Genomic DNA, 24,956 nt, shown 5'->3' with positions numbered 1-24,956 from the left:
GTCAACACACTGCAGTGCATGGCTGAGCAGAGCTGAGGCACAGATCTCAGGTGTTAATGGGTCTATTTTGCTTACAGAGATCAGATCAGAGGGAGGAAAAAAAAAGTATGCCAGAACTGGTAGTGCCAGTTTTATGGGTAATATAAATGAAATATCTTAGCAGGTACATATGTTATTTAGAAATAGGACTTTTATATGGCAGTACTTTAGGTGATGGAAATAACCAGAAAGAAATGCACAAAGGGAGAATTTATTTCGTTAAAGAGATTCCAGACAATCAGTACAACAGTGACCCCTGCACTAAGCAATGGAAAAGTATAGGCTGTACTTTACAGCACAGTTGGGCAATTTGTGCAGCTCTCCTCTTTTTTTCAATCCCTAGTGAGATCTTTTCTTTTTGTCCCTTTCCTTGGTACTCACTTCTTGCTTTTTGCCTACTGTTTCTGGTTGTCAGTTCTAAGTCACAGATCTGAAAATGGGAGAAAAGCAGCCAAATGGCAGAAAAACAGAAGAGACAGGAATAGCAGGATAGGCAGAACTGCAGAGATCGGCACAGATGGAAGTGCCATAGGCCGCTGACATTTCTTGGTAATAACCAAAGCTACTGCTGGGTGGACGCTCAAAAAAATAGTTCTCCTGAAACCCAAGCCCTATTGCAACTTTATTTTCCCCTCCAAGCTAGTACCCGCTGAAGGGGCAGAGAATAACTAGGTTCGGAGGCTCATGGGTTAATTCTGCAGGCTCATGGCAGAGCAGCATCATGAAGAAAAAAATGAAGAAGCCTGAGGGATGCATGGAGGAAATTCAAGATAGAAACAAAGGGCTAAGGAGTCATCCCTGGCTTTCTTATGAAGGCAAATCTATTTAAGTTTAGCATAAGCTTATATTCTGCTACAAAGCCTGTCTTGTTTGTGAGTCTCAAAAGGGAATCTTTCTGCTCTTAGAAGCACAGGATTCACAAGCTTGTGGAAGTTTGCAATCTATTTATAGGCTTTGCTCTGAAGAGGAAAACAACTTTGTCTTTTCATGCCATGCAAAGGCTTTGGGCTGCGTCTTTTGCTGAGAGGAACAAGGATTTTGTTCTACCAGAGGGGAAGGAAGCACCTTGGGAAGGTAGGCAAAACTGCAACGTGATGCTGGAACTCTGGCTCGAGTTCAGCACTTGAACGTAGAGATCAAAGAGGCAGGGCAGGTAGCAGGTCTGCTAGATTGCTGTACTTATTTAGCACACCCAGTACTTAGGTAGATCCTTAGACGATATTTAGGCATATAAGTCTCATGGTTTTCAATGAGATTTCTCACTCCTAAATACACTGAAGTGTCTGGACTTCAATGCATAATGCTTACTGTTGTGACCTGAAGCCTACAGGAGTGGCTGCAGCAAAGCGCAGTGCTGAGGGGGGCTTCCAAGGTGTCTCTGCTGCAGGTTCACCCATGGATCTCAAGGCTGTTTATAAACATGAATGAAAACCCACCTGAAAGCTAAATGGAGTTACCCTTCTTACAGATAAGATAATGACAAATTCATTTGCCTAAGGCCTTAAAGGCAGTCAACCTGTGGCTCTGCCCAGCACAGAAGCCAGCACACTCGACTTCCAATCCTGCGCCTTAATCACAAGACCACCATGATTTTACTGTTCTATAAAATATCAGAGTAATTAATCACATTAAAATCCCCCTGGTAAATTACTCCTTCCACTCTATACTATCAAACCTAAAAAACACGTGCAACTTGTTTTGTTACTCTAGCATTACTCATCAATAATAGATAACAAAAAAACCTTGAAGCCAATATGCAAGGAAAGGAGAAAAAGAAAGAATGGGGGAAAAAATACAGCATGCAATCAGGCAGAAAGATACAGCAACAAAGCCACAGGCTCCAAAATTAGTTTGGAGCCTTGAGTGTCCCTTTCAACTTTGCTCACAGCTGGCTGCTCCCATCCTGATGTTCCCTTTTAAATTCATCCTAGCAGGCTATTAGAGGCTCTTGCACAGAGAATATTGTAAAAGTCTAAAGTAGTTTGTATCTATTTTGTTTCTGGGCTTTTTGTTTTTAACTCTTTATCTCCTAATTCCAAATTCCTTAATTCATAACTACTAGGAAGATTAAAGTGTTTATTATTGGACCACATAATACACAGATCAGAAAAGATCTTCCTCAAACAGAAAAAATTACAACTGTGTTACCTCCATGACCCAGTCAAACTCCAACTCCCTGAAGTTCTGCCATTTCCTATAGAACAGTTCTGATGTTCTTCAATCATTAAGAGCTCACAAAACTAAAATAATCAGGACCTTGAACTAATACTCAGGAGTCCAAAACTAACTTGATAGCACAGTATAACTTTCCCCTGTATTTGTTATGCATTGTATATGCATTTGTTACCTTCCTTGTACTTGCAACACTAAGTTACAGCCGTAGGAGTCCAAATGGCAGGGGGTGTTTGCTCCTTCAGAACCAATCCACAACGTGCTCTCTTTTCCACTTCTTCCAGGAAAACCAAAGTCTGACCACCTTATATCCTACAGAAATTAGAAGGTTATTTATGTAAGCTGTTGAACTGATTCACATCCTACCCTCAGTTCTCTGAGTCTCATCTTCTCCCTCCACCACTCAGTCGCTCTTTACAACGCTGCAGCTGTTGCTCCTTGGTGGGGTTCCCCCATGCATGGCCTGTGCCCCTTCCTCCAAAATTGTCCTCTCTAGTAGCGTTCCTTCCTCTGACTTTCTTTTTCTGTCTGATTACACAGCCTCCCAGATCTCAGTCTCCAGTTCTCATTCCAGTCTTTCATACCCCTCAAGTTACCCAACTGCTCTACAGAAGGACTGCCCAACTGCTCATGGCCACGTGTGGCTTCTTTTCCTTCTTTTCAAACACTCATTTTTCCTTTCTCCACTCTTAACCATCCACCCAAGCTCAGGATTGCTTTTAGAAAAAATCTAATATATGGCACTGTAAATAAAAAGAATGAAAGGAAGGAAAAATCCCTATTCCCTTTTCAAAGCAATTTGATAATCCATGTGGCATGTTTGTGCTCTCTTTGCTCCCGTCTTAGGTTTCTCCATGTATTCTGGAAATACAGACTTCACCTCCATGGTGTGCTGGGTATTTTAAGTTCCTCATTATTTAATGGACACATTCTTTGCCTGCCTTTGCAACTGCAGAGGCAGTGAGCCTAAAATAACTCGATTACGTGGTGAGAAAGGGCAGAACAGGTATGCATCTGTTACGAACATGATTCTGGAGCTTGCCAGTCCATTGATCCTCCCACAAGCAGTCCCTTGGGGATGACAGCTGGAACGAGGGACAGTGCGGTATTTTTCAGATAGTTCAAAGGTTTTGCAGGATGGCTCTGAATAGACTGTATAAAGCTTTCCCATCCTCCTACAGCTCGCCCAGGCACCTGCAGGGCCTGATCATTTGTTTATTGGAAAGCACTTGAAGTATACTGGCCAGAGATACTGGTGCCTTTTGGCTGGAGCCCCAAACTGAGCCTCAGGAAACAGAGATTCAGTTCCTGACTTCCTGATGGTCTCCGGCAAATCACTTAATCTCTGAGCTTTATATTTTTCCCATCTTGAAAAGGAAGATAACAGTATTTGTTCCGTTTCAGTAAAGCACTTTGGGGTGATTCACATCATCTAACTTGAGGAACCTAATTTAAGCTTGGCTCCTGCTCTAGTCAAAGCACTCTCAATCACCCCTTGGAAAAACCTCTCTCTTTCCACTGTCTGTAAAGAGAAAATAGGAGTCTAGCCTCCTAATTTAAGTATGTAAGCTAGCTGTTTGCGGACAGGTGGATGACTATCGTTTTTTAAGATTTATGGATGAGGAAAACTACAGCTGGACATTATTGTAAGGATGACTTCAACATGAATCTGTATCAGGAAACCCTCAAAATGAGCGATAGCCTTCCCAAAAATTAGGTGTTGATGAGATTTTGAATTTCAGAGTTATTGATTTTAAAGATATCATTTGTAAAAAATGCAGAAGTGTAATACAAACATTTGTCAAAGACAGCAAAAAATCAAAAAGAAAAAGTTGCTCCTATAGATTTCAGCAGCCATAAAATTTAAAATCCAATACAACTATTTCAGTGATAAAGTTAAGCGTAATACCATCTCTACACTTTAATCTCACACCTAAATAGTTTTTGTATTTTGTTACAATTTAAGTGGAAAGAAAGCACACATAATCAATATTAGATTTAAAAGAACTTTCTGACAACGCTGCAGCAGTAGTAAATAGTTGAAACGATTATGAGTAAAATAGTTTTTAACCACTGAACTGAAAAGGAACCAGTAGGATTACTGAAATCTTGTCACAGTGGGTTCCTTTTCTACAATAAAAAGCCACAGCAAGAAAAAATGCACTCAAAGGTGTTCCAACCATAACAGATGGCACATTACTTATGAATTATTTTTATTTCATTTGCTTCTTATAATGCTGTTAATCTGTACCCGTATGTCACTTTAGAAGGTCTCATTTCTATTTAAACTTCACGCATATATCTTGCTTCTGATTTATATCTCAAATTTTGTAATGAAATATCAACTGAACAAAAAATGTAAGATGCTAGATACTGCTCATAGATTAGAGTAATGGAATCATTACCTTAGCCCACACAACTGTATATGATAAACAGTGCAATCTAAATTTCAAACAACTTCTAAATGGCCCTATTAATCACTATAAATAACAGTGCAGTTGGCCTTCTTTTCCCCTTCAAGTCACCTTACGTAAATCTAAATACAATCTAAAAAGAAAAAGGGGTTATCATCAAATTCACACAAGAATGGAAGAGCATTTCTACAAAGAACTCTTTTGGCTGGTATAAATTGTGTAGCAGTGTTTCAAAAGCCATGAGAGTCTGGAACTGATGGATGCATTTCACTCCCATGCCTGTGAAACTGGCAGATGACATACACCATATTTGCTTGCATAACACCATCGATTTTTTCCTTCCCAGATTCTGCTTTTAAAAAAAATCCACGACATAACCATTACGTGTGTCTATTCTAAAATTGCAGTACAATCTGTTGCTTGTTATAGGTCAGGTGATGAAATTGTGGCATGACACCTGCACACAAATGCAATTCCTGGAGCTTCAATTTTGTTCTTGAATGGGGGCAAGGAGAAGGAGGCAGGAAAATAGTTCTTTCTTTCAAGTGTGTTTTTTTTTTGACCAGATAAAGCAGCAGGCTATTCAGGTCTTCTGAGCTGCTATTATCTTGTCCCATAAAACACAGGAAAATGCTGTCTGCTGAGGCAGAAAGAAGACCGCGGCAGGACCACAGATAGAGGGAAGTGACTCAAAGATATGGGGAAGCCTGAAACTTCCCTGGAGCTCCCAGCTTACTTCAAACAACATGACCCTGTATCAGTCATGTAGCCCGAGTTATGGTGTTTCAGTGTGTCAAGGACAGGAGGGGAGAAAGTAAGGCAAGAGGGTCTCCATGCCCAAACCTTACCTTCCCACCTGTGGGAAAGGAGACAGTCTGAAAAAAACCCTGCACACCGAAAAATACTGATTTTACTGGTATAAAAGAATAAAATATATATAAGGAGCATGGGAAATGCCTTCTGAATAAATAATTACTTTTACGAGGCTTATCAGTTTGTATTCCCTGTCATCCTGGTGATACAGTGTTTACAGGGAATTATGATTCCATCTTTGCGTTTGAAAGTGTAGAAACGAATCAGGCTTCATTTACTATTCTTTCTTTATATCTTTTGAAAAAATACACCTTTTCATACAGCTATCCTTGATTTTGCCCTCTTACAGTTTTCAAGGAGAAGCAGCAAGAATGTAGATTAACCAATACATTGAAAGAGCAGATAGACAAGAAGAAAGGAAAAGAAAATACCCCACCTAGGTGTCCTAATGCACGCATTTGGAAATTACCATAGATTACTTACTTCCATGGACAGGTTACTTCATGCATTTTACTGCTCCACAGACAATTAAGGTATAATAATCTTGCAGACTCAGAACCTCTCCTCCTTGCAAACAGCCTAAATAATAATATCGAGGGAAGGAACTGTTCTACTTGAGAAAAGGAGCCACAAGGCAAAACTTGGAGTGAAACCATGTTACAGCCTTGTTGCTACAAGTGAATCCATGCCATCAAATCCTCTCTCCCAAGTGGAGCTGTTAATTCAGGTACCATTCCGGTACAAGGTGGATCCAGGGCAACACCAGGGTCCCCAGTTTGCAACGTGCCTGGCCTGCCAGCTGCCTGTCGTCTCCACACCCTATTCCCACCTCACTTCCATACCTTCAGCAGAGGTCAGGGAAGGTATTCAGCTGCCAATCGGGTTGTTGTTTTCATCACTCATGGTGTTGTTTTTAAGCACACAGGGAGACCCAGAATTTTAGATGGCTGCCACTTGGTACTAGTTCTCCATTAGCCTGAGAGCCAATGGCTTTTATTTCAAAATTTTAAAATAAATGGCCAAAGAAGCAGAGGGGGGATAGCAGGAGGGGTTTCAGAAGCTATGTTAGATAATTTGCCATGATTAAAGTAGAATGAGATAATATTAATGCTTTACCTGGAAAACTTCTGGCTTGTCTTCAAATATCCTGGCAATGTATTTGTAGTCAGCATAAGCCCAATATTTGGAGTACTCATAACAACTGAATGGTCCAGAGAGACAAGAAGGCTGCCCACAACTCCAAGACAAAAACTCTCCCAGTGTAGCCTTCACATAGCTACATGTGGTTTCAAACTGGGGAACTAGAGCAACAAAAGAAAAGCCAAATATTACACGAGCACTGAGCACAGAAACAGTAAAAATAGTGTGTAGTTTCTCTCCCAGCTCTGGTTAAATGCAACATGAGATATGAGCTGCCCACAACTCCAAGACAAAAACTCTCCCAGTGTAGCCTTCACATAGCTACATGTGGTTTCAAACTGGGGAACTAGAGCAACAAAAGAAAAGCCAAATATTACATGAGCACTGAGCACAGAAACGGTAAAAATAGTGTGTAGTTTCTCAGCTCTGGTTAAATGCAACACGAGATATGAAGACAGACTGGGTGACCTGAATCTGGTCAGTAAAATGGTTCTCATCACCTAACTCATAATTAAAGTCTGAGACTAATACTTTTTCATTAATGTTTAAGTGAATGGCTGTTACCTTGAACTTGCTGTGAGGTAAAAGCACATCAATAGTCAGTGTTGTTCATATGCAAGGCACCCTTCAGCAGAGTAACTCAATAATACACCCAAGTTCCCTGAACAACTCAGAGCCTGTCCTTTGCTTCATATCCCTTCCTTAGTGTGAGCTGCAAATGTGCACGCAAGGATTTGGGTACCCTTTATTTTGTCTCCATGGATTTATGTAGATGGATGTGTTGATCTTTCCCCTTCCCTAAAGCAATAACCAAATCAGCACAGTAATGCATAGGAAACAAATTATGGAGCCACACCTGTGCCAATGATCCAGTTAAAATCCTGTGTGTCCTTGTTTTTCATTTGGGACTGACAAAAGCATATCGCAGTGTTCCTTGGCAGACATAAAAAGTATTTACCAGCAGTGTTTTGCTCCTGTCTTGCTTTGGTCAGGCTGACTGATACAGCCTTTCAGCTCAAGGTCAGGTCACTTGGAAGGCCTACAAGATAACCCACATCACAGAATACTTTACTTCTGGTTAATCCGAGATCTGCATTTCCCACTGCCACTAATTTTGCCAGCTTCACAGAGACTTATCCAACGTTAAAAAAAGATATTACTTTACTGTAACTACTACTGGGAAAAAATGACTGCAGCCTACATGAATGACAATGACAGAGCTGCAATTTAACCTTGTGTAACTTGCATAGAGCTGCTCAGAAATGGGATCCTTTCACCGTTGTGCAGCAGCAGCTCTTTCTTTACTGCTCTCATTTTATTATCGCAACAATTCCCATAGAGTCTCATACATTTGCTCTTATTCCCCTTGGGCAGGAGAACAGCTTTTACCAACCTCTATCACTGTCATTTTGCCATTTTCCATTGTAGTAGCCTAGATAGTGGTTTTCCTTCCCCTCACCATCAAATTCATTAACTAAAAATGTCAGATAAGCCCCATTATTCATCAATCCGTAACCTGGGTCTGTGCAGTAGAAGGGCTCCCTACCTAAGAACTGCATACAAGATGTATAGATCACCTGCAATGACGTAAAACCCCTATATCTGATTCCCTGTCTGTGTTGCAGTCCAATGCCCTCTCCTGATACCCAGTCACTAACGCAATGCACATCATTTTACTAAAAGATGGTCTGATAGAAAAATTAGATAAAAGACACAAGCACTACTGAAGGTGGCTCAATATCTGTATTATTTTGATGAGCACAAAGAGTGCTTAGGACACTGCCTCAGGATAACTCGGGAGCAACTGTTTTAAAGGCAAAAAATACGCTCTTTCTACCTCACAGTACATTCTACTCTGAGCTTCATTTTAAAAAAATCCAACTATGAAAGGCAAGACTATCTTCTAGGATACAGTCTCCTCAGGGCAGGGTTCTTGGTTTAATTTATAACTTGTTCAGTAACAACGTGTGGGTCGTTATGGAAAAATAAATAGTAATAAAAAACGTATTTGGGCAATTTAGATAGATTGCTTAGATGGATTTGTAGACTGCAGCCAGAGTGAAAACGTTAGCAATGGGCATCTGAAAACAAAAGCATTATTAACCAGTTCAGTAATACTTAGTGACTAAAAGCTGAAGGTGTTCTGTAATTGATGAATCATAGATTAAGCCACATAAGTCTAAAGTAAGCCATCAGTGATGTCTGCTGATGTGGTATCTGAAGGCATAAGAGTCATCCTCTCTCCCACTTAATGCCACAGATTGAAACCAGAGGGAAGGAGAGAGGGAAGAAATACTTTTTGGAGGAAGCAGCTCCTCTCCCTAGTTGAGGTCTGGTCCTGACAGATGCCAAATTCTGTTCTACTCAAAAAGACAGTATTTGCAATGTATACTAAGGGAAATGTAGAAAAAAAAGAAAAATACCATTAAAATTAGAAAATACCCTAAAGCTCCAGTAGACATGAAATGTCTCCTCCATTTCTTTAAACTTAAAAGAAAACCAAATGTCTCTTCACAGCTGCTGGGGAATTAAAATTATTTAAACAAATAATCCAAGCAAGAAATAGCCTTTCAATAGTATAACAAAGCACAGGCACACTCATAAACCAAAAAAGTGGCCATCCACATCCAGCTCCAATAACCACCTGTCTTGGCTTTATGCGACATTTATTCAGCGTATGGTACTTGTACTGTATTTTCAGCTTCCTGTTCAACTACCGGGGCTATAGCCACCTTTGCAGTCCCTCTCTATCAAATGTCAGAGGCTTGAATTCTTTTGCTGTCCTTAGTAGTAAAACCTCTTGGGTAGATGTCCAAGTTGCAGCCCTTTCCTATCCAACTGCATATCTGACAGCATCAGTGGTATCCAGCATCTCTAAGAGAAATTTCCTCCAGACATCTTTTGACTCGTAACTGATCAGCATGAGAACCTCTTGCTCTCTTCAGCTTTTTCACAGTAAACTCATTGTTTATTCGTTTTACTACACAACCAGAGAAAATAATCAAAATAAGAAATATCTGCATTCAGAAGTCAGTTTTGTGCAAACTTTCCTCTTCCTTTGTACTTGCTGGTGTGCTCCAGGTAGCCATCACACAGATGGGCTATAATGCTGCATTTTCTCTGCCAGAAACTCAACTTCCATAGCTGCTCCCCACGCTTTATATCACCTCAGAAAAATAAATATTTTAGTGTGGCTGGAACTAGATGGATAGGGATTTCCTGATTAATAGCACCTTCATTGTTCTTGTAATGAATGTTGGTACTCTCTCTCGGAGGTATCTCTGTCAATGCTTAATCCTCTGATTGAATTTTTTCCCCTTTTATAGGCATATACTGTTTAACTTGTGTAATCAGACGGCCTCAAGTTGCACCTGGGGAGGTTTAGGCTAGATATTAGAAAAAAATTTCTTCACTGACAGAGTGATCAGGCATTGGAACAGGCTGCCCAGGGAAGTGGTGGAGTCACCATCCCTGGAGGGGTTCAAGAAACGTGTAGATGTGGTGCTTCGGGACATGGGTTAGTGAGTTAGGTGGTGTTGGGTTGGACTGGATGATCCTTTAGGTCTCTTCCAACCTTAATGATTCTATGATTCTATGAATACTGTCAAACACACAAACTTAGGTAGGTACAAATAATTCACACAAGTAATACTGCCACCTCCCATGTTTTCCATGTTTCAAATGTGCCTTCCACATCCATATGCCTCAGGAAGTTCCAAACTAGCACAAAAAGCAAATATAAAATCCAAGCAACTCCCACCAAGTTGCCCCATTTGCAGTTTTCACATTTTTATATTAAGGATTCTTCAGCTTGTGAATCCCCCCAGCAGGCTGCAGGTGTGGCACTAAAGAAAGACGAGAAGTTGTCATAGTAAGAGGTCTCATATTATTTAGGATCTTCCAGATGAACCTCATGGCTTAAATAATCTCATTAACTCTGAAGCACTCATTTCAGAGTGACACCAAAATACACCCAGAAGCAGAACCGTTTTTTTCTTGAGTATGTTTCCGAGTTAGTGGAAGGAATGGTGTTGTCTAGTCTTAAGGCAATGAATCTATTGTAAACATGGGAGGAATATTCAGAGAGATCAATACAACTTTACTCGTATTCTCCTGTTGCTTTCTCTAACTATATCACTGCCTTCATTTCATCTGGGAAAGTTAGCGTGAACAATGATAAGAAAGAGGACTCGCTGAAAAACAGTGTTAAGCACATGACAGTGACATCAACCATCTTCCAAATGACAGTGGCACACAAAGTGTATTCCACTACTTCAGACTCTCAGATGGCTTGGCTAATGGCTTCGCTAACGTATCATTACAATGCAAATTTTTTATAGCATCACAGGTCTCATTTAGTTACAATACAACCCCTGACGGCTCTACCTATCTTCTTGAAGACATTTCTAGCTCACATTAGTGTATAATGGAGGTTCCTGGAGACAAAACTATTGCTGCCTAGGGATTGAAGCCTTTAGGAAAACGCAAAATACAGATAGATGCAACTTCAAGACACGAATTCCAATTTATATCCACTCTATATCCCTAGTGACTACAAGTTATTGTTAAGTGATGACTCTTATCTACTTAGTTGGTAGCATCAATCCATCACTTAGCTACACAACACTCCATCGATCCCATCAGAAGCTTTCCCAGCTGGAATACCCATTTGGCTCTCAAAAAGTGCCTACTAATTAACAGAGACTAGGACCAAAACTATCCTTTTGCCTGGTAAGCCTTGCATATTACAACTGAGATATATTAACATGGTATCGAGGAAAATATCATATATATGCAAGTTCTTCCCTATTTGCAATGGGATGCCTTTTACATGTAGTGCAAGAACTGGCTGATACCTCATTGAACAATAGAGATATTGCTGCGAAGATGTATATCAACATATTAAATCTACACCTCAGTTACCCCATCTGTAGAAGGTAAATAAATAACATCTGTTTTTCCCAGGAATGGCATAGGAATCATGAATCCATGCTGGTAAAGTGCTTCGAAATCCTGAAATGACAAGCATTTCCCCTCAAACATTTCTCTGTTTTATCACTTCTATTGCAAAAATTGAACATGAACAAATATGGTTATGATGCTGTGAGGAAAGCAAATTTCACGTGGTGTTGTTAAGTAAGATAATGTGATGTAATCCTACCACTTCCATAGAAACTGGCAGACCCTCAGCTGGAGTCTTTGTGCAGACCCTGTATTCCAAGAAAGAGGTGGTCCAACTAAAGAAGGTCACAAGAGTACAGAAAGAATAGCTAGGTGGGGTCTAAAACACCATGACTTATATTGAATGTTTTTCAAAAACTGGGTTTTTCTGGCCTAGAAAAAAAAAAAAAGATTGAAGGGAGACAAGATACTTTAGGCAAAAGGGAGAAAGTGCAAGGCAAAATGCATTTTGGTATGTGGTTGGGAGGGCAAAGGATAAAGCGCATGGATAAAGCAATAAATAGCCTCTAAAGTGGCTAGGAGACTGCCACCTTGGAACACATTTCCTGTATCTTCCCTCCCTGGTATGAAACTCTGTCCATGGATAGACTATGACCATCGTGTGGCTACAGACCAAAACGGAGTTGCAGTATTTAAAATCAAGTGCAAAAATTGTCTTTCTCCCATGGTGTGTTCCTAAATGTCTGAGTGAATCTAGAGGGTTAGAGGTGAGATTATTATACTGGTGTCAAGTAATTTTCTTAATGCTTTATACTTCTATAGCATCTTCTATCACAGGACCTCAAAGTATTGAAAACAAACAGAGTCTCATAAAACCTCTGAGAGGAAGGTGAGAATCAGCACCATTATACAGATTTTAAAAACCCAGCATAGACCAGTTAATTGGCTATTTTTTTTTAACACACTCAGGTTTGTGGATATGGAAGCTCAGCTCACATGAACATCTGGATCATGTAGAAGACCAGGACCAACCAACCATATGCACTACAAAGGAAGGAAAGAAAATGGAGATGCTCGATTCTCATGTTAGCGTTACTCACCAGATTTCCTACTAAGAATAAACATAGAAGAAAGAGAGAGTTCCATTGCTGGCCAAACCCAATGCCCTAAAAGCAAAGCCTGTGGTGAAAAGTAATACATTAGAGAGTGAACAGTGACAATGGAGAGGCAGAGGACTGCAGAACCTAAAACAGAGAGTTGTGACATGTAACACCAGTCCACTTCAGTCTCACCTACATCCACTGTCTTCAGACCCAGCCTAAACTGGATTGTTTTCCCATCCAACATTGCAGAAAGATATTTCGCATTCCATTGCAGGGCTGGCCAGTCGCCAACCATGTTACAGAAGACTGCAGGTTGCTGTAGAGACATCACAATTTCCTTGGCTTTCCCAGGAGTAAATGGTTTGACATCTTCACCTATGTAAAGAAAAAAAAACCAGCTGTAGAGCGTTGATTTATGATACGTGAAGTGTTACCTATCATCTCCCACAGCACAGGAAACATTAAGAACTAACACCTCCTTTGTTTATGGTTGATTTTTTTACTACATTTGTAGACTTTTTAAAAGTCAAATTTCTGCTGCAAACACTGAAAGAACATTCCTACACTAAATTAAAGTTTAAAGCAGTGTATTACCACATACAATGTAAAAAAAAAATAGGCATGTGCTTAGAATTTTCACTTGTAGCTTAGGCAATAAAGTACTGTAGCCAAACTGTTTAGAATTAGGCTAATAAAAAAACCTTGCAAATAATGTCCAGAGTTTAGAGAACATAAATTTTATGAGTAACAGTCTTTCTGCATGAGATTCTTTCCAGGAAGTGTAGAGCATTGTCAGATACAGCAAACCAGGTTTCTATGCATTTGATTTAAGGCAAGAAACAGCCACCTAACCAAAACAGCAGGTATCTTAAACACGTTTTCAAATTCCTTTTCAAATACAAAATTTTAGAAAAAGGAAACTGTGCCAGTCCAAGAACTAAACTAACCCGAGATTTCCCTTTCTTCCTTTGCTGTTTAGAGATTTATATGCCCCACTGAAACTGTCAAGCTGAAATGCCAGCGACCTGGAATAAACTCAGTACTTTCAGAACAACTTTTCTTTAGGGACATATTGAGAAGGAAAACCTGATTTATTTTTTTTTTTTTCTAAATAACAGCTCCATAGAGCTGAAGCAGTGGACTACAACTCCAGATCATAAAAAAATGCATTCATTATTTTAACCTCTGTCGAAGTTAAGTCATGCAGAATTTGTATCCGTATAGTGCCTAAGATTTAACACAACAGTTCCATATGTATGGTTCCTCATGACTCCTTGCAACTCATTTAAAACAAACAAACCAATTCAGTCACTCTATTTAGGGGTAAATTATGGTCTGGCATGCAAGATGGGTTACATAAATAGAGGAGAAAAAAATCCCCTTTGCTGCTGGATGCTAATTTTGCCTCTCACTCCTCCCCATGTGTGGGTGGTGGAACAGGTAGTGGAGAACCTGCTAGTCCCACGTGCAGCAGCCCAGTGGTGCCAGCTGGGCAAATGCAGACGACCCACTGGGAACAAGGTCACTGAAGAGTTCTTCGGGATTGTTTCTAACATAACAGTTTAAAATAAATTGATGAATGCGGACGTGTGAATGGCAGGAATAACAGGAGCCCTGTTCATGCTGTATGCCATATCTCTTTGGTTAATTTTTTGAGTCCCCCTTCTTTCGGCAGGGTTTATACTCCAGCATAGCTGTACTTTTTAGTTTTCTAAATCAAGCTGCTGTCTTCACACTGATTCAGTGGGAGGTATCAGGGCTGGGGTTTCCTAGGGTCAAGGCATCCCTTCCCCCACTGACTTCCAGGGAAACGGAATTGCTCTCTCCTTTCATTCATGAAGACTCCAGCTTGAAGCTTTAAAACTAAAGACCTCTGATATTTTCTCTTCACAGAACATAAAATTTTTAAATGGCTTCCCTTTCTTAAGGCAGACAACAGGAGGGAGTTTGGGTTTTGCTTTTTCCCCATTTCCTCCTATACGCAGAGCAGCACTCGACAGGATGGTGTTGCTGTGACACAGAGATGGCTGTGACACTTGGCCTTCAGTCTCACACTCCAGCAACTTGCACAACCAGGACATAAGGAGGCCTCATGGTGACCGTATGTCTTACCATATGGTCTGTCCTATCCCCGGAAGGAGGCTCTGGGGGTTTCTGAGCAATAGGTTAGCATACCTAGAGGGAGCAAGTCCAGGGAAGGCAGAAAGACCATGTGCAGACACCAGGAGCCGGCTGCAAGGCACAGCAAGAGGCTAAAGCTCAGTATGGTTTTTTTTTGTAGTGATGCTGTTCAAGGGCTAACAGCAAGACTCGGTCCAGATCTGAATGCTCCCAGAGGGGTTTATAAAACCTCTGCCTTTAACCGGTGCGATTATAATGTCACACAGAGGTGGCTTTCACGATGCAGGAGCTGACTTGCCTTACATCTCATACCGAGATCCTCCCCACTTGTAAAAATTGAATTATTCCTGGTTGGGCTAAGTGTATCACCACATGGCTCTCCTTTTGACTGCTCAATTGTTCCTGTTTTAAGGGCAGTGCATTTAATTATTTTACAGGATATATATCCAAAGAAATTGAGTCATTTGGTGGCACTTTTTTGTGGGATTTTGTAAAGCCGAGTTTTATTGCAAAAGCTTCAGGTTTTTCCTGTAACTTCAGTCAACAGTTGGGATGTGCTACAAAAGCAGAAATTTTAGTGGGAGGAGACAGGAAGGCTCATTGTAGCCAACTGTTGATTCTGTGTGGCTTTCTAATGTGATTTCCACATGTATATGGTGCCTTTGAAAGGTGTGGTTTTAACCAGAGTGAATATACAGTGGGAAGCTCAGAGCGCAAACTACTGGGAGAGTTTGTACCAATGACAAACAAACAAACACAATTAGACTAAACAACCTGTCCTCTACTGAATGTTAGTGGGAGGTTTTTATCATGTCACCACGCTTTATTCACTTATAAACCTATTTCCATATAACGTTTAGAAACAATGAAAAGAGGACAGTCTGTCTTAGTAAACTGCTTATCAGTCCCATGAATGTTAGTGGGAGGTTTTTATCATGTCACCACGCTTTATTCACTTATAAACCTATTTCCATATAACTGCTTACAGTCCCATCCTCAAACACTATCAAAATAATTGTTAAAGGAGTACGTATCTTTTCCTGACATAGATAAAATAATCACATACAAAACATATGATATAATCAGCAGTGAAGCTTGAAATGTTTTAGAAAATTTAAAGCATTAGATAAATAAATACTAGGGTTTTTTCCAAAGACAGATGGGGATTCTTGCTGATTTTGTGCAAAGAATCTTTAAGAGTCTTGATTCAGTTTTATGTATTCCTTGGTGAGACCAGCAGTCAGCTAAACATAATTCTTTCCCCATAATATTTGTCATGCATATCTAAATGACTGTCAGAGAAAAGGCACATGATAAAAGGTAAATATCATATACTACATCAAATAGATACTATGATAATTTGGAGAACTCTGCTCACGACCCACAGAGATTTCTGATGGAAGTATATACTGCAGGAGTGGTAAAAGGTAATTAATAGAGATATCTGAAGATATCTCTTGAAAGAGATTAGCAGAATAATTTGTAATTTGAAATAATAATAATCTTTTCCTTGGTTATTGTTATCACAGCTTCACAAAGACCTCATCATCTGGGCTCTTGCTTCTATATTTCGTAACCTGAAATTGATGGTAACTGACGCCTAAGCAAAACCTGAGGTTTTATACAAGGGCATACAGTTTGAACACAGATGTGTATAAGTAAAAGGTATATAAATAAAATGTGTTGCAAAGAAACAAAATGTCCATGGCACATCCTGGGCGTTAGATATCAAATTTCTGGGGGAGATGAGGTAGCATGAGAGAACAGAAATGCATATTCCTTTTGAAAATAAAAGCTCTGTTGGAGTCTTCATTTTCTCAGTTGTACTCTGATCCAAAAGAGAAAAGCAATACTGTTAAATTAGTTCTTTCTATCAGGCTCAACAAATGATGCAGCTTCACAGTACAAAAGGAAGCAGGAATAATTTTGTCTCATGTTTTGACTTTACACAAGGCATGTATAGAATCCAACCAGGAACTGAAAAAATAACCAAGTTTTAGCTCAAGTTTTGTAACTCTGACAGCTTATATAATTGGTGAAAAACGTAGGTGTTCTTTAGAAAGGTAACACATTGGGAAATAGAGATCTTCCAATTAAAAAAACAAAGCTCTCCAGTCATTTGTACATGAAGTGTTGTCAAATATGAAGGCTTATCCAGACTTCAGCACTGAGGGCAGGTAAAAGAAAAGCGATGAATTCCGTAAGTACTTTCCAGCAGACTTTGTGCTTCTAAGAAAGAGAATAATTTAATGTTTCTGATTAACAATTTTTCTGAATAACTGAGTGGGTTTGGGAATAAAGAGTTTACCACAGCAGGCAGTCTGACGAAAAGTGGACTTGATCAAAGTTGTTCAGAAGTTAAATGTACTGACATTAAAAACCTAAATGTACTGTCATTCATTTAAAATAATTTAGCAAATTAGAAGAGTTCATTAGTGCATGGTAGTTGGCTTCTGCCAGAACACCCTGCTGCTTAAATATGAGATTTAATTGAGAGGTATTAAAAATATTTTCTAAACGAGGGAGTACAAGGAAATCCTGGTAACGTATTTGGTATAAGCATAGTCAAATTGTTTCTTGCAAATCTGTAATGCTTCATCATCTTTATTTCTTTAAAAATATATATCTAATTTTTTTTTTTTAAATGGCATTTTGAATACATAAATACAGAGCAGCCAGGTCACTCAAAAAAATCAACTAACCTCCAAAATCTTACTATCCAACAACTAAGAGTAGGAAAAGAGAAGGTATGGGGGAGGATGAGGAAACTGACCAAACCAAAGAGAAGTGACTTGGTTTGGAGGTCAGACTTAATGATTTCACAGTACATCAACTCTGTAAATTAAAAAACAACTTTAAATAATCTGCATGTGATTACAACATTCTGCACTGTAATCAGCCTACTCTGGACAAACAGAACGCATCTAAATATCCATGAGTAGTTTTCAGGATATAGTGCATGAACCTGTAGGTACTTCCTGACCAGTTATTGTGGTGACTCTTATTTTTGACTCCAGGAATGTCAGTGCTGCAGATGCAGCATAGCTGGGAGGCATCTGACCTAGGTTTGCATAGATATTTTGCCTATGAAAGGACAGTTAGCAGTTGCATGGAGCCTCTCAGGACAGACCGGTCAAGCACATCCTTGCACTGGTGAGACTGGCGCCTGAAGCTTACTCTGGTACCCTGATGTCAACACACCCTTCCTTGTCCTCTGTGTCTGCTACTGCGGAGGGAGGAGAACAAAAGCAAAGAAAGAGGCCAGACCAGAAGTTGTTATTGGCACTCACTTTCCAGTCCTGCTGCGGCAGGCCTGGGCATCTTACAGTTTTTCTTACAGTAAGTCTGAGTGACTCAAGACATGAAGTAAGATAAGAGCATGGGCTATGCCCTCAAACCTCAAACTGTCCTTCCGATAAAGAAAAGGAAATAGCTGCCAGACTTAGGGGTGGAGTAAGAGGCTGAGACCAGAATACAGCCCTGGGAGGGACTTCCCGCCCCTGCTCTAAATGACAGCGTATCATCTCAAGAACACATTAATGAAATTCCTTCCTCAATCCTCTAGCGCTCTTCCTAGAAAGCTCATCCTGAGCACCTGGCCAGCTCCTGCCTGCTGTCTCTTCTCCACCCATCCTGTAGTGCACTTTTAGAAAGCAGTCATGTTGGTTTTCAGCTAACTGAACGTTGAATGACCTCAGCTCCTCTGGTCTCCTCTAGCAGAAGAAATGCTTTCCTTTCCCTCCTTGTGCTTACAAGCTCCCACCTGCATCTTCTGCCATTTGAAATACTCCCTTCCTCTCCCACCCCTGCAAAGCCAGGAAGATTAGGATATGTACAACTGACAGAAGTCATACTAAATGTATTCACAATTACTTTTGTATACATCGTATTGGCAAAGTTATAGAAAGCAAAGTGAAACACAATGAAACTGCAGCACTTGTCAGATAAATAGCATTTCATTTTCATTTGAAGGAAAAGACTATGCTCTTTGACCAAAAACTTCCATCAGGATATAAAAGAGTTTCTCCAGCAGGAGAGACTGTTCTGCCTTAAGCTAGCCTCCTACAATTCCACCTTTCTGTCTGTTTGGGGTGTAAATTACACCCACCTGCTGCTGAGGAAATCTACTCATAAAGACATTTCTTCCCCATACCCCACTGGCACTGATAGACATTTCTCACAAAATTTCCTAATAGAGGGGAAACTTAATACCAAACTGAATACTAATATAACATTATGACTGAAGCTAACGGAACTAGCACATCAGGGAACTAACAGCTATATTTCTAAGAAAAAAAGAATATGTTCATGTGGTAAGTGAAGTTTATTTCTGTTTCTTTTTTACTCCTCATTAGTAGTAAATATGAATGCACTACTCTTACATTGATGAACACACTGTATAAAATTAACTGTCAGAAACTGTAACCATTTATGAATTTATTGTTGTCCTATCCTGCAAACTTGACTGACAAGAACTTCAAAATGACAGCAGCAAAAGAATCTAAATCTTCTAAAATACACCATTTTCCCATAAGTTATTGTAGTAAATAGTCAGTAGTATTCTAAAAATATGTTTCTTCCCATAAGTCATTGTAATAAATTGTCAGTAATACAACTGAGCCTTTTAAATTTGATCCACAAGGGGGTTATGATGGAAGTATGCAAGAATTTGTTCACTATTATTCAACATAGGATACCAATTATGATTAATGACTGAGACAATTAGAGGTATAATTGTCAGAATTAAATTATATTTTAAAATAATAAAAAAAGGTATTTTTGGTTGCATAAATTACTAAGTTGAAAGAAACCAGAGAGATGCACCACGTGAACCTCAAGAACAGTTCCTGAAGTGCACAATAACCAATGTGCACAATCAGAGTATTAGATTCAGGGATTGCCATTATTATAGGAATATTAAACAAAAAGCATGGCTATTATTCCACCTGTTTATGTAATTCCATTTCTTTCAGCATGGGTAAAACATACAGAAGTGAGCTTAACCTTAATTTCAAGTTGCTATTTATTTTATAAAGGTTCTCATGCAGCAACATGAAACTTGCCTGTGAAAAACTGTTAACTGTGTATGTTTGAATCTTGGGGTTCATGTAATGTAAAATCTTGCTTTGACATAACGTAGAGCTAAGGATACATTCCACCTAATACAGCTCAACAAAATAAGAACTACCAAGCTCTTCTAATTTAATTTGCAAGATCAACATTTAATAGAATCATAGAATGGTTTTGGTTGGAAGGGACCTTAAAGATCATCTAGTTAATGTTAGTTCTGTTTTTTAATATCAATATTAAAAATAAAAGAAAATCTGTTTTTACTGAAAAAATACACACTTGTTACAAAGAAGCTTATCTTTCACAACTTTATAACAAGCCGCTGCTAGTGGTGTCTACGTATCTTTACCATCTTCCCTCCAGAGATTTTATTTGTCTTTTCTTCTTCAAATAACAACTGCCTGCAAAGTTTCTTTATCTGTAAACACCAAGAACTAAATATCAGAAAAGATCAAGGACTCCATAGGCCCAAATCTCCACTCAGATGTGCATGAACTCTTGTTCTAATCAGCTGCGCCTGCTTTTCTGGAGACTGAAGGTGACCTTTAATTTCAGAAGAAACCATGACACTGCTGCTGTCTTTGAATTTTGGAAGCTTCTTGCAATATGCAAAATTTACCAAAACTCAGTATTTGAGTATATTAGTAAGTATACTAACATACCTATTAGTATGTCTGGAAAAGATCTTTCAGTAGATGAGTTTCAGTATTTTCAGATTCCTTTTAAACATTAATGACACTACGTCAACTGTTGACTAATTCACTGTTAGTATTGGAAGCAATGTCTTCTATATCTGGTCTTCGAAAGCACACGGTGTTCAGAAATTTAAGATAACATCAGCAAAACAATAAAGTTGCAAAACGTTAAAGTTCTACTTTTATACCAAGGCATCCAAACCGCCTTACCATTGCTCTTGTTGAAATACTCTAATAGAAATCAAAATCTCTTGCTACAGTATCTACTGCCAAGAATCTGATTGTGTCTGTGATCACAAAGCAAAGAATAATTTAACCTTAAATCATAAATGCCCCTGTTCAGAAAAGCACAAGCACAGAAACAATCAATTTAGCCTCTTCTTTCTATACAGAATTACATGATAGAGAGTCACATTTCCAAACAGACAAACATAATTTTGTGAGCATCGTGTCTTCAACTGGATCTGATCCCAAACACCTACCCAGATGAGTCTTCAGAAGACTGATTTGGTGAGCACACAGCATACCTACTGTATGACAGCCAATCGTCCCTAGCCAGACCAACAGAAACAAAGCCGCTGATGCCTACATCATTAATTACATCTGAGCTGTAATTCATTTACTCCTTGCTGCTTCGATATAAGACAATAGGAGAACAATGACAAAATGTCATCAGTAATGAGACTCATGACATGATGGAAAGTCCAACACCAGGGCAACATGACTAGCTCTTCTTGCTGGCATCACAGACAAGAAGATATGCACTGCAGCAAGGAGACAGGTGGACATTTTCACCCTGTATTCCCAACTCAAGCCTAACATCCTTGTGTGACTCAGCTCGTTTCCATCATTCATGGGTTTTCAAGACAGGAAACCATCAGTCTTTGAAACTGGATTTCCCTAACACAATTTTGGGATGCAAAATACTCTATTGATGCTGTTTGCAGTTACCTGCACATCGTAGCCCTGAATAAAACGAAAGAAGGAGCACAGGGACCAACCATGGTCTGCTGAGGCTGGAGCTCCAACATAACCCCCCTAAAACACCTAAGATCCCAAGCTGTCTAAATAAGGCAGGGAAGTATCCATCAAAATGAGCCTGGATGAAAAACTTCATGCAGCTTCCCTCTCCGCCTCAAAGAAGATAAAATCATCATGTGCATGTTCATTGTTAAGCAAGTGATGAACAGCAGAACAAGCAGAAATGGAGTACAAAATGGTTCAAATGGACTCAAAGCCCAAGTCAGGTGTGACTTCTGCATATTCCTTTTGAGAGCTACAGTGAAGAACCTATGGTGTGGTCTACGGGAAATCTGGTGAGATGTCTTTCATTGGCTAACCACAAAGGTAGACTCCACGAGAAAAAGGAGCTACCCCACATCTCCATAAAGGAACCGGCAATGGGCTCTGGCTCACCACAAACCTTAGAATCATCTCCACTACAATGGTCATTTTCAATGTAAATATACACAGCCTGCAATCAAAAGGTATAACAAAGTGCCCACTGGATAACACTGATATTTGAATTCAAGAATAAAACTGTCCAGCTTTCATAAACTGGAGATGTGTCTGTATTTTTGTTTCTTGTTGATACTAGAAAAAAGAAAACGGAAGCGCTGTAAAACTGTTTTCCTCCTGAAATACAAGGAAATCATTATATGACATTAGAGCTGGAAGTCTATCTACCACCCAATAAAGAAGGCAAGAAAAGATGCTGAAAGGTACAGAATACACAGACTGGAAGGTGCCCAAACCAAGCCCAAAACACAGCAGATCCCGAACAACCTGTTCCTAAGTAACTGAAAGGAAAGGGATGTCAAAACTCGATGAGTGAAGAATGGGATTTGCTCACACCTGACAAGCTCACCTTCAAAGGTGTTTTCAAGACAAGGAGTGTAAAGAAGAGAACCGTTACAACTCCCTGCTGCTCTAGTGCTGTTTACGGCAGCTCTGAAACTACCCTGTCACAACTCCAGCTGAAGCCTAGAAGTTGAGGGAAATCCCTGGAAAAGAGGCCTCTTTTTGGATGCCGGAATGAATATCCAGAATTGGCTAAATGCCGCTCTTGAATCTTACAATGTATTTTGGGTCCTGCCCATTTTGTGCCAAAACACTTCTAGCCTTTGTAGGGTATGCAATCAATTGCTCTTGTCAGATTGCAAGGTATGAGTTGACACAAGGAAGTACAAGATTTTCCACATGATGATAGGAGTTGTTGGGAGAGAAACATAAGAAACAAGGGGATGCCAAAGTTCATCAAATCTCTCTGAAGAGTCACATGGAGAGCAAACCTGTCCGAAACCTGATGACTGGAGAGAGCAAATGGCACTTCCTAATGTGCTAGGAACTGGGGATTGCACAATGGAAGGGATATGCTCCCGGACTGCTCAGCTCCACCATTACACGACAGGGGTGTTTACGCTGAGCTAGACACTCTAGATGCCTCAAGGTTGTAACCAACCTGTCAAAGCTTTCAGTTTACCTTAATAAGCCAGGCTTATATCAGCACAGTCTAGGTGCCAACTCCTAAGCGGATCAGCCAGGCCAGCCTCAGGGATGGAATGAGCATTTGGCAGCAGTAACAGCTTCAGCCATGTAATTTCTGTCTGTCACCGCCAGTCTATCAGAGCTCGAGGCCACCAACTTCTCCTAAGATGAATTCCAGAAGGTTTTAGGTCAGACACAGGCAGACAGTCATGAATATGGAGACACAACCACCTCGGAGAGCTTTTAGGTTTGAAACAGAGGCACCTACCAATGCATACGCTATTGTGGTTGGGCAATTAGTAACTGGATGGGCTTCTGTATCACAATTTTTGATCTAGGCGCCTTTAAGTCCGTGCAAGTCCTGCTACAGCCATGAAAGTTCTGGGGCACGTGATAAAATAACCTTTCCACTTGCCTGAATATATGTGCACTTCATCTGATAATATTCAAATCTCTTTAGCTACATTATAATGAGGTTAAAGCAAGAAAAGATTTCCCCACCCCAAATATTACAAATGTCAGTAATGAGAACAGTAAAAATGTCACCACATGGAGAAAAGAGTGAAATTAGCATATTTAGAGAAGTATTATACCCATGAGTAAAATAATGCAATCAGCTAGCTGCAAGATAAAGCTAATTTGGTTTCCAACAGTTTATCAACAATGCACTGCTCCTTTACATTAACAAATTTAAATGGTACCATATCCTGCAAACAAGAATAATTCACACAGAATATTACATTGTGTTAATTAAATAGCTGGAATAGAAAAGGTCAGGCCATGACTGAAAGATGCGCATGTGGGTTGTGAAGCTATGAAATGACAGAGCAATTTCAAATCAAGCAATTAAAATAAATTATTTAAATCATGATTAAGTCAATAGTAAATAACCCTAGATTTTCTGAGCCTGTTTTAACAGCTCCTTTCTTTTGTTGCTGTTTCTCAGAAATTTCTCTTTCTTGCTGATCCACATGAGTCAAAATATCTTTAAACCCATCATAAGATGAGGTGGCTTGGATAAGTTATCAAAGAGTTACCCTGCTTGTACTGAAGTTTTAATTTTACTATGCAGATAGTAAGAGGCAAGAGGTAAGTTTTACTGTTAAAGGACACTGCAAAGGCTCACTTGCCTTATTTCTGGATAAGCTTCCTGCGACCAGAACAACCAAGAAACCCCCACAATTACTACAGCTAATCGAAAAATGTTCAAAGAGAGAAATACTTTTTCACTTTGCTTACTTCTGCAAATGACAGCACTTTGTCTTTGGCACAATGCCACCAAATCAATTATATTACAGTAGTAACACAGACATTGTAAATTGAAAGAACATTTTGGCATGGGCTAAACTATGTTGAGGTGGTAATGTATGAAAAAGACGTGGTAAAACAGGGAATTAATCTTACTTGGAGCCCCAAAGCACTAGTGGAATATGCATCGGTCAAGATCAAAGCTGAATCTCGTCCAATAGTTATTTACTATATTTCATTTTTGTGACTACAGTTGTACATGGCAACCTCAAATTTTAGTTACTATCCGTATGTCCCCCCGTTATTTAATTGTGCATGAATTTTCTTTTTCCTGGGGAGTTTCCTCAACTTTTCTAGACAAAATCCCATTTTCTTTTTGATCATAGTTCTGCTGATTCCAATGGGTATAAACTTCTTCTTGCACCTTCAGTGCAACTTCTTAACTGAACCTCAGTCTAGCTGAGCTGTATGGGCTAAACGAAATGCAACGTCTGTACGTTTTGGGAAGAATTTCATGGGGGTGTGTGGTTTTGGCTGCAAAACCATGGGTCAGGCACCATGTGTAAAATTGAGACATATGCTGCCCAACACATCAACAGAGTTACGGCACCGGCACTGCATCTATAAGCAGCCCAAGTGGATCCCACTGCTCAGCTCTGCCCAGCTAAGCACACGGGCATTTCTCCAGCCAGCTTCCAGACTTTGTGACAGAATGCCGGAGCAAGCCAAAATGCAATACCTGCTTTTTTTTT

The 24,956-nt window shown here is 39.7% G+C and overlaps 1 protein-coding gene across 1 annotated transcript in view; it reads right to left on the bottom strand.

The window, feature by feature from the left end:
• The window catches only part of HSPBAP1 (HSPB (heat shock 27kDa) associated protein 1), a 30,347-nt gene extending 12,011 nt beyond the window's left edge, over positions 1-18,336 (bottom strand). Inside the window, exons 1-4 of the mRNA XM_010086696.1 lie at positions 18,300-18,336; positions 12,773-12,958; positions 6,555-6,739; positions 2,387-2,523 (exon numbers count right to left, since the gene is read on the bottom strand). Coding sequence (XP_010084998.1) covers positions 2,387-2,523; positions 6,555-6,739; positions 12,773-12,958; positions 18,300-18,336 — 545 coding nt within the window. The remainder of the gene's footprint in view (positions 1-2,386; positions 2,524-6,554; positions 6,740-12,772; positions 12,959-18,299) is intronic.
• Positions 18,337-24,956: the final 6,620 nt, after the last annotated feature.

Source organism: Pterocles gutturalis, unplaced genomic scaffold (genome assembly GCF_000699245.1).
Source record: "Pterocles gutturalis isolate BGI_N339 unplaced genomic scaffold, ASM69924v1 scaffold16851, whole genome shotgun sequence".
Taxonomy (NCBI): domain Eukaryota; kingdom Metazoa; phylum Chordata; class Aves; order Pterocliformes; family Pteroclidae; genus Pterocles; species Pterocles gutturalis.
Note: the sequence above shows the minus strand (reverse complement) of the source record. Positions and strands in the feature narration are given on the sequence as shown.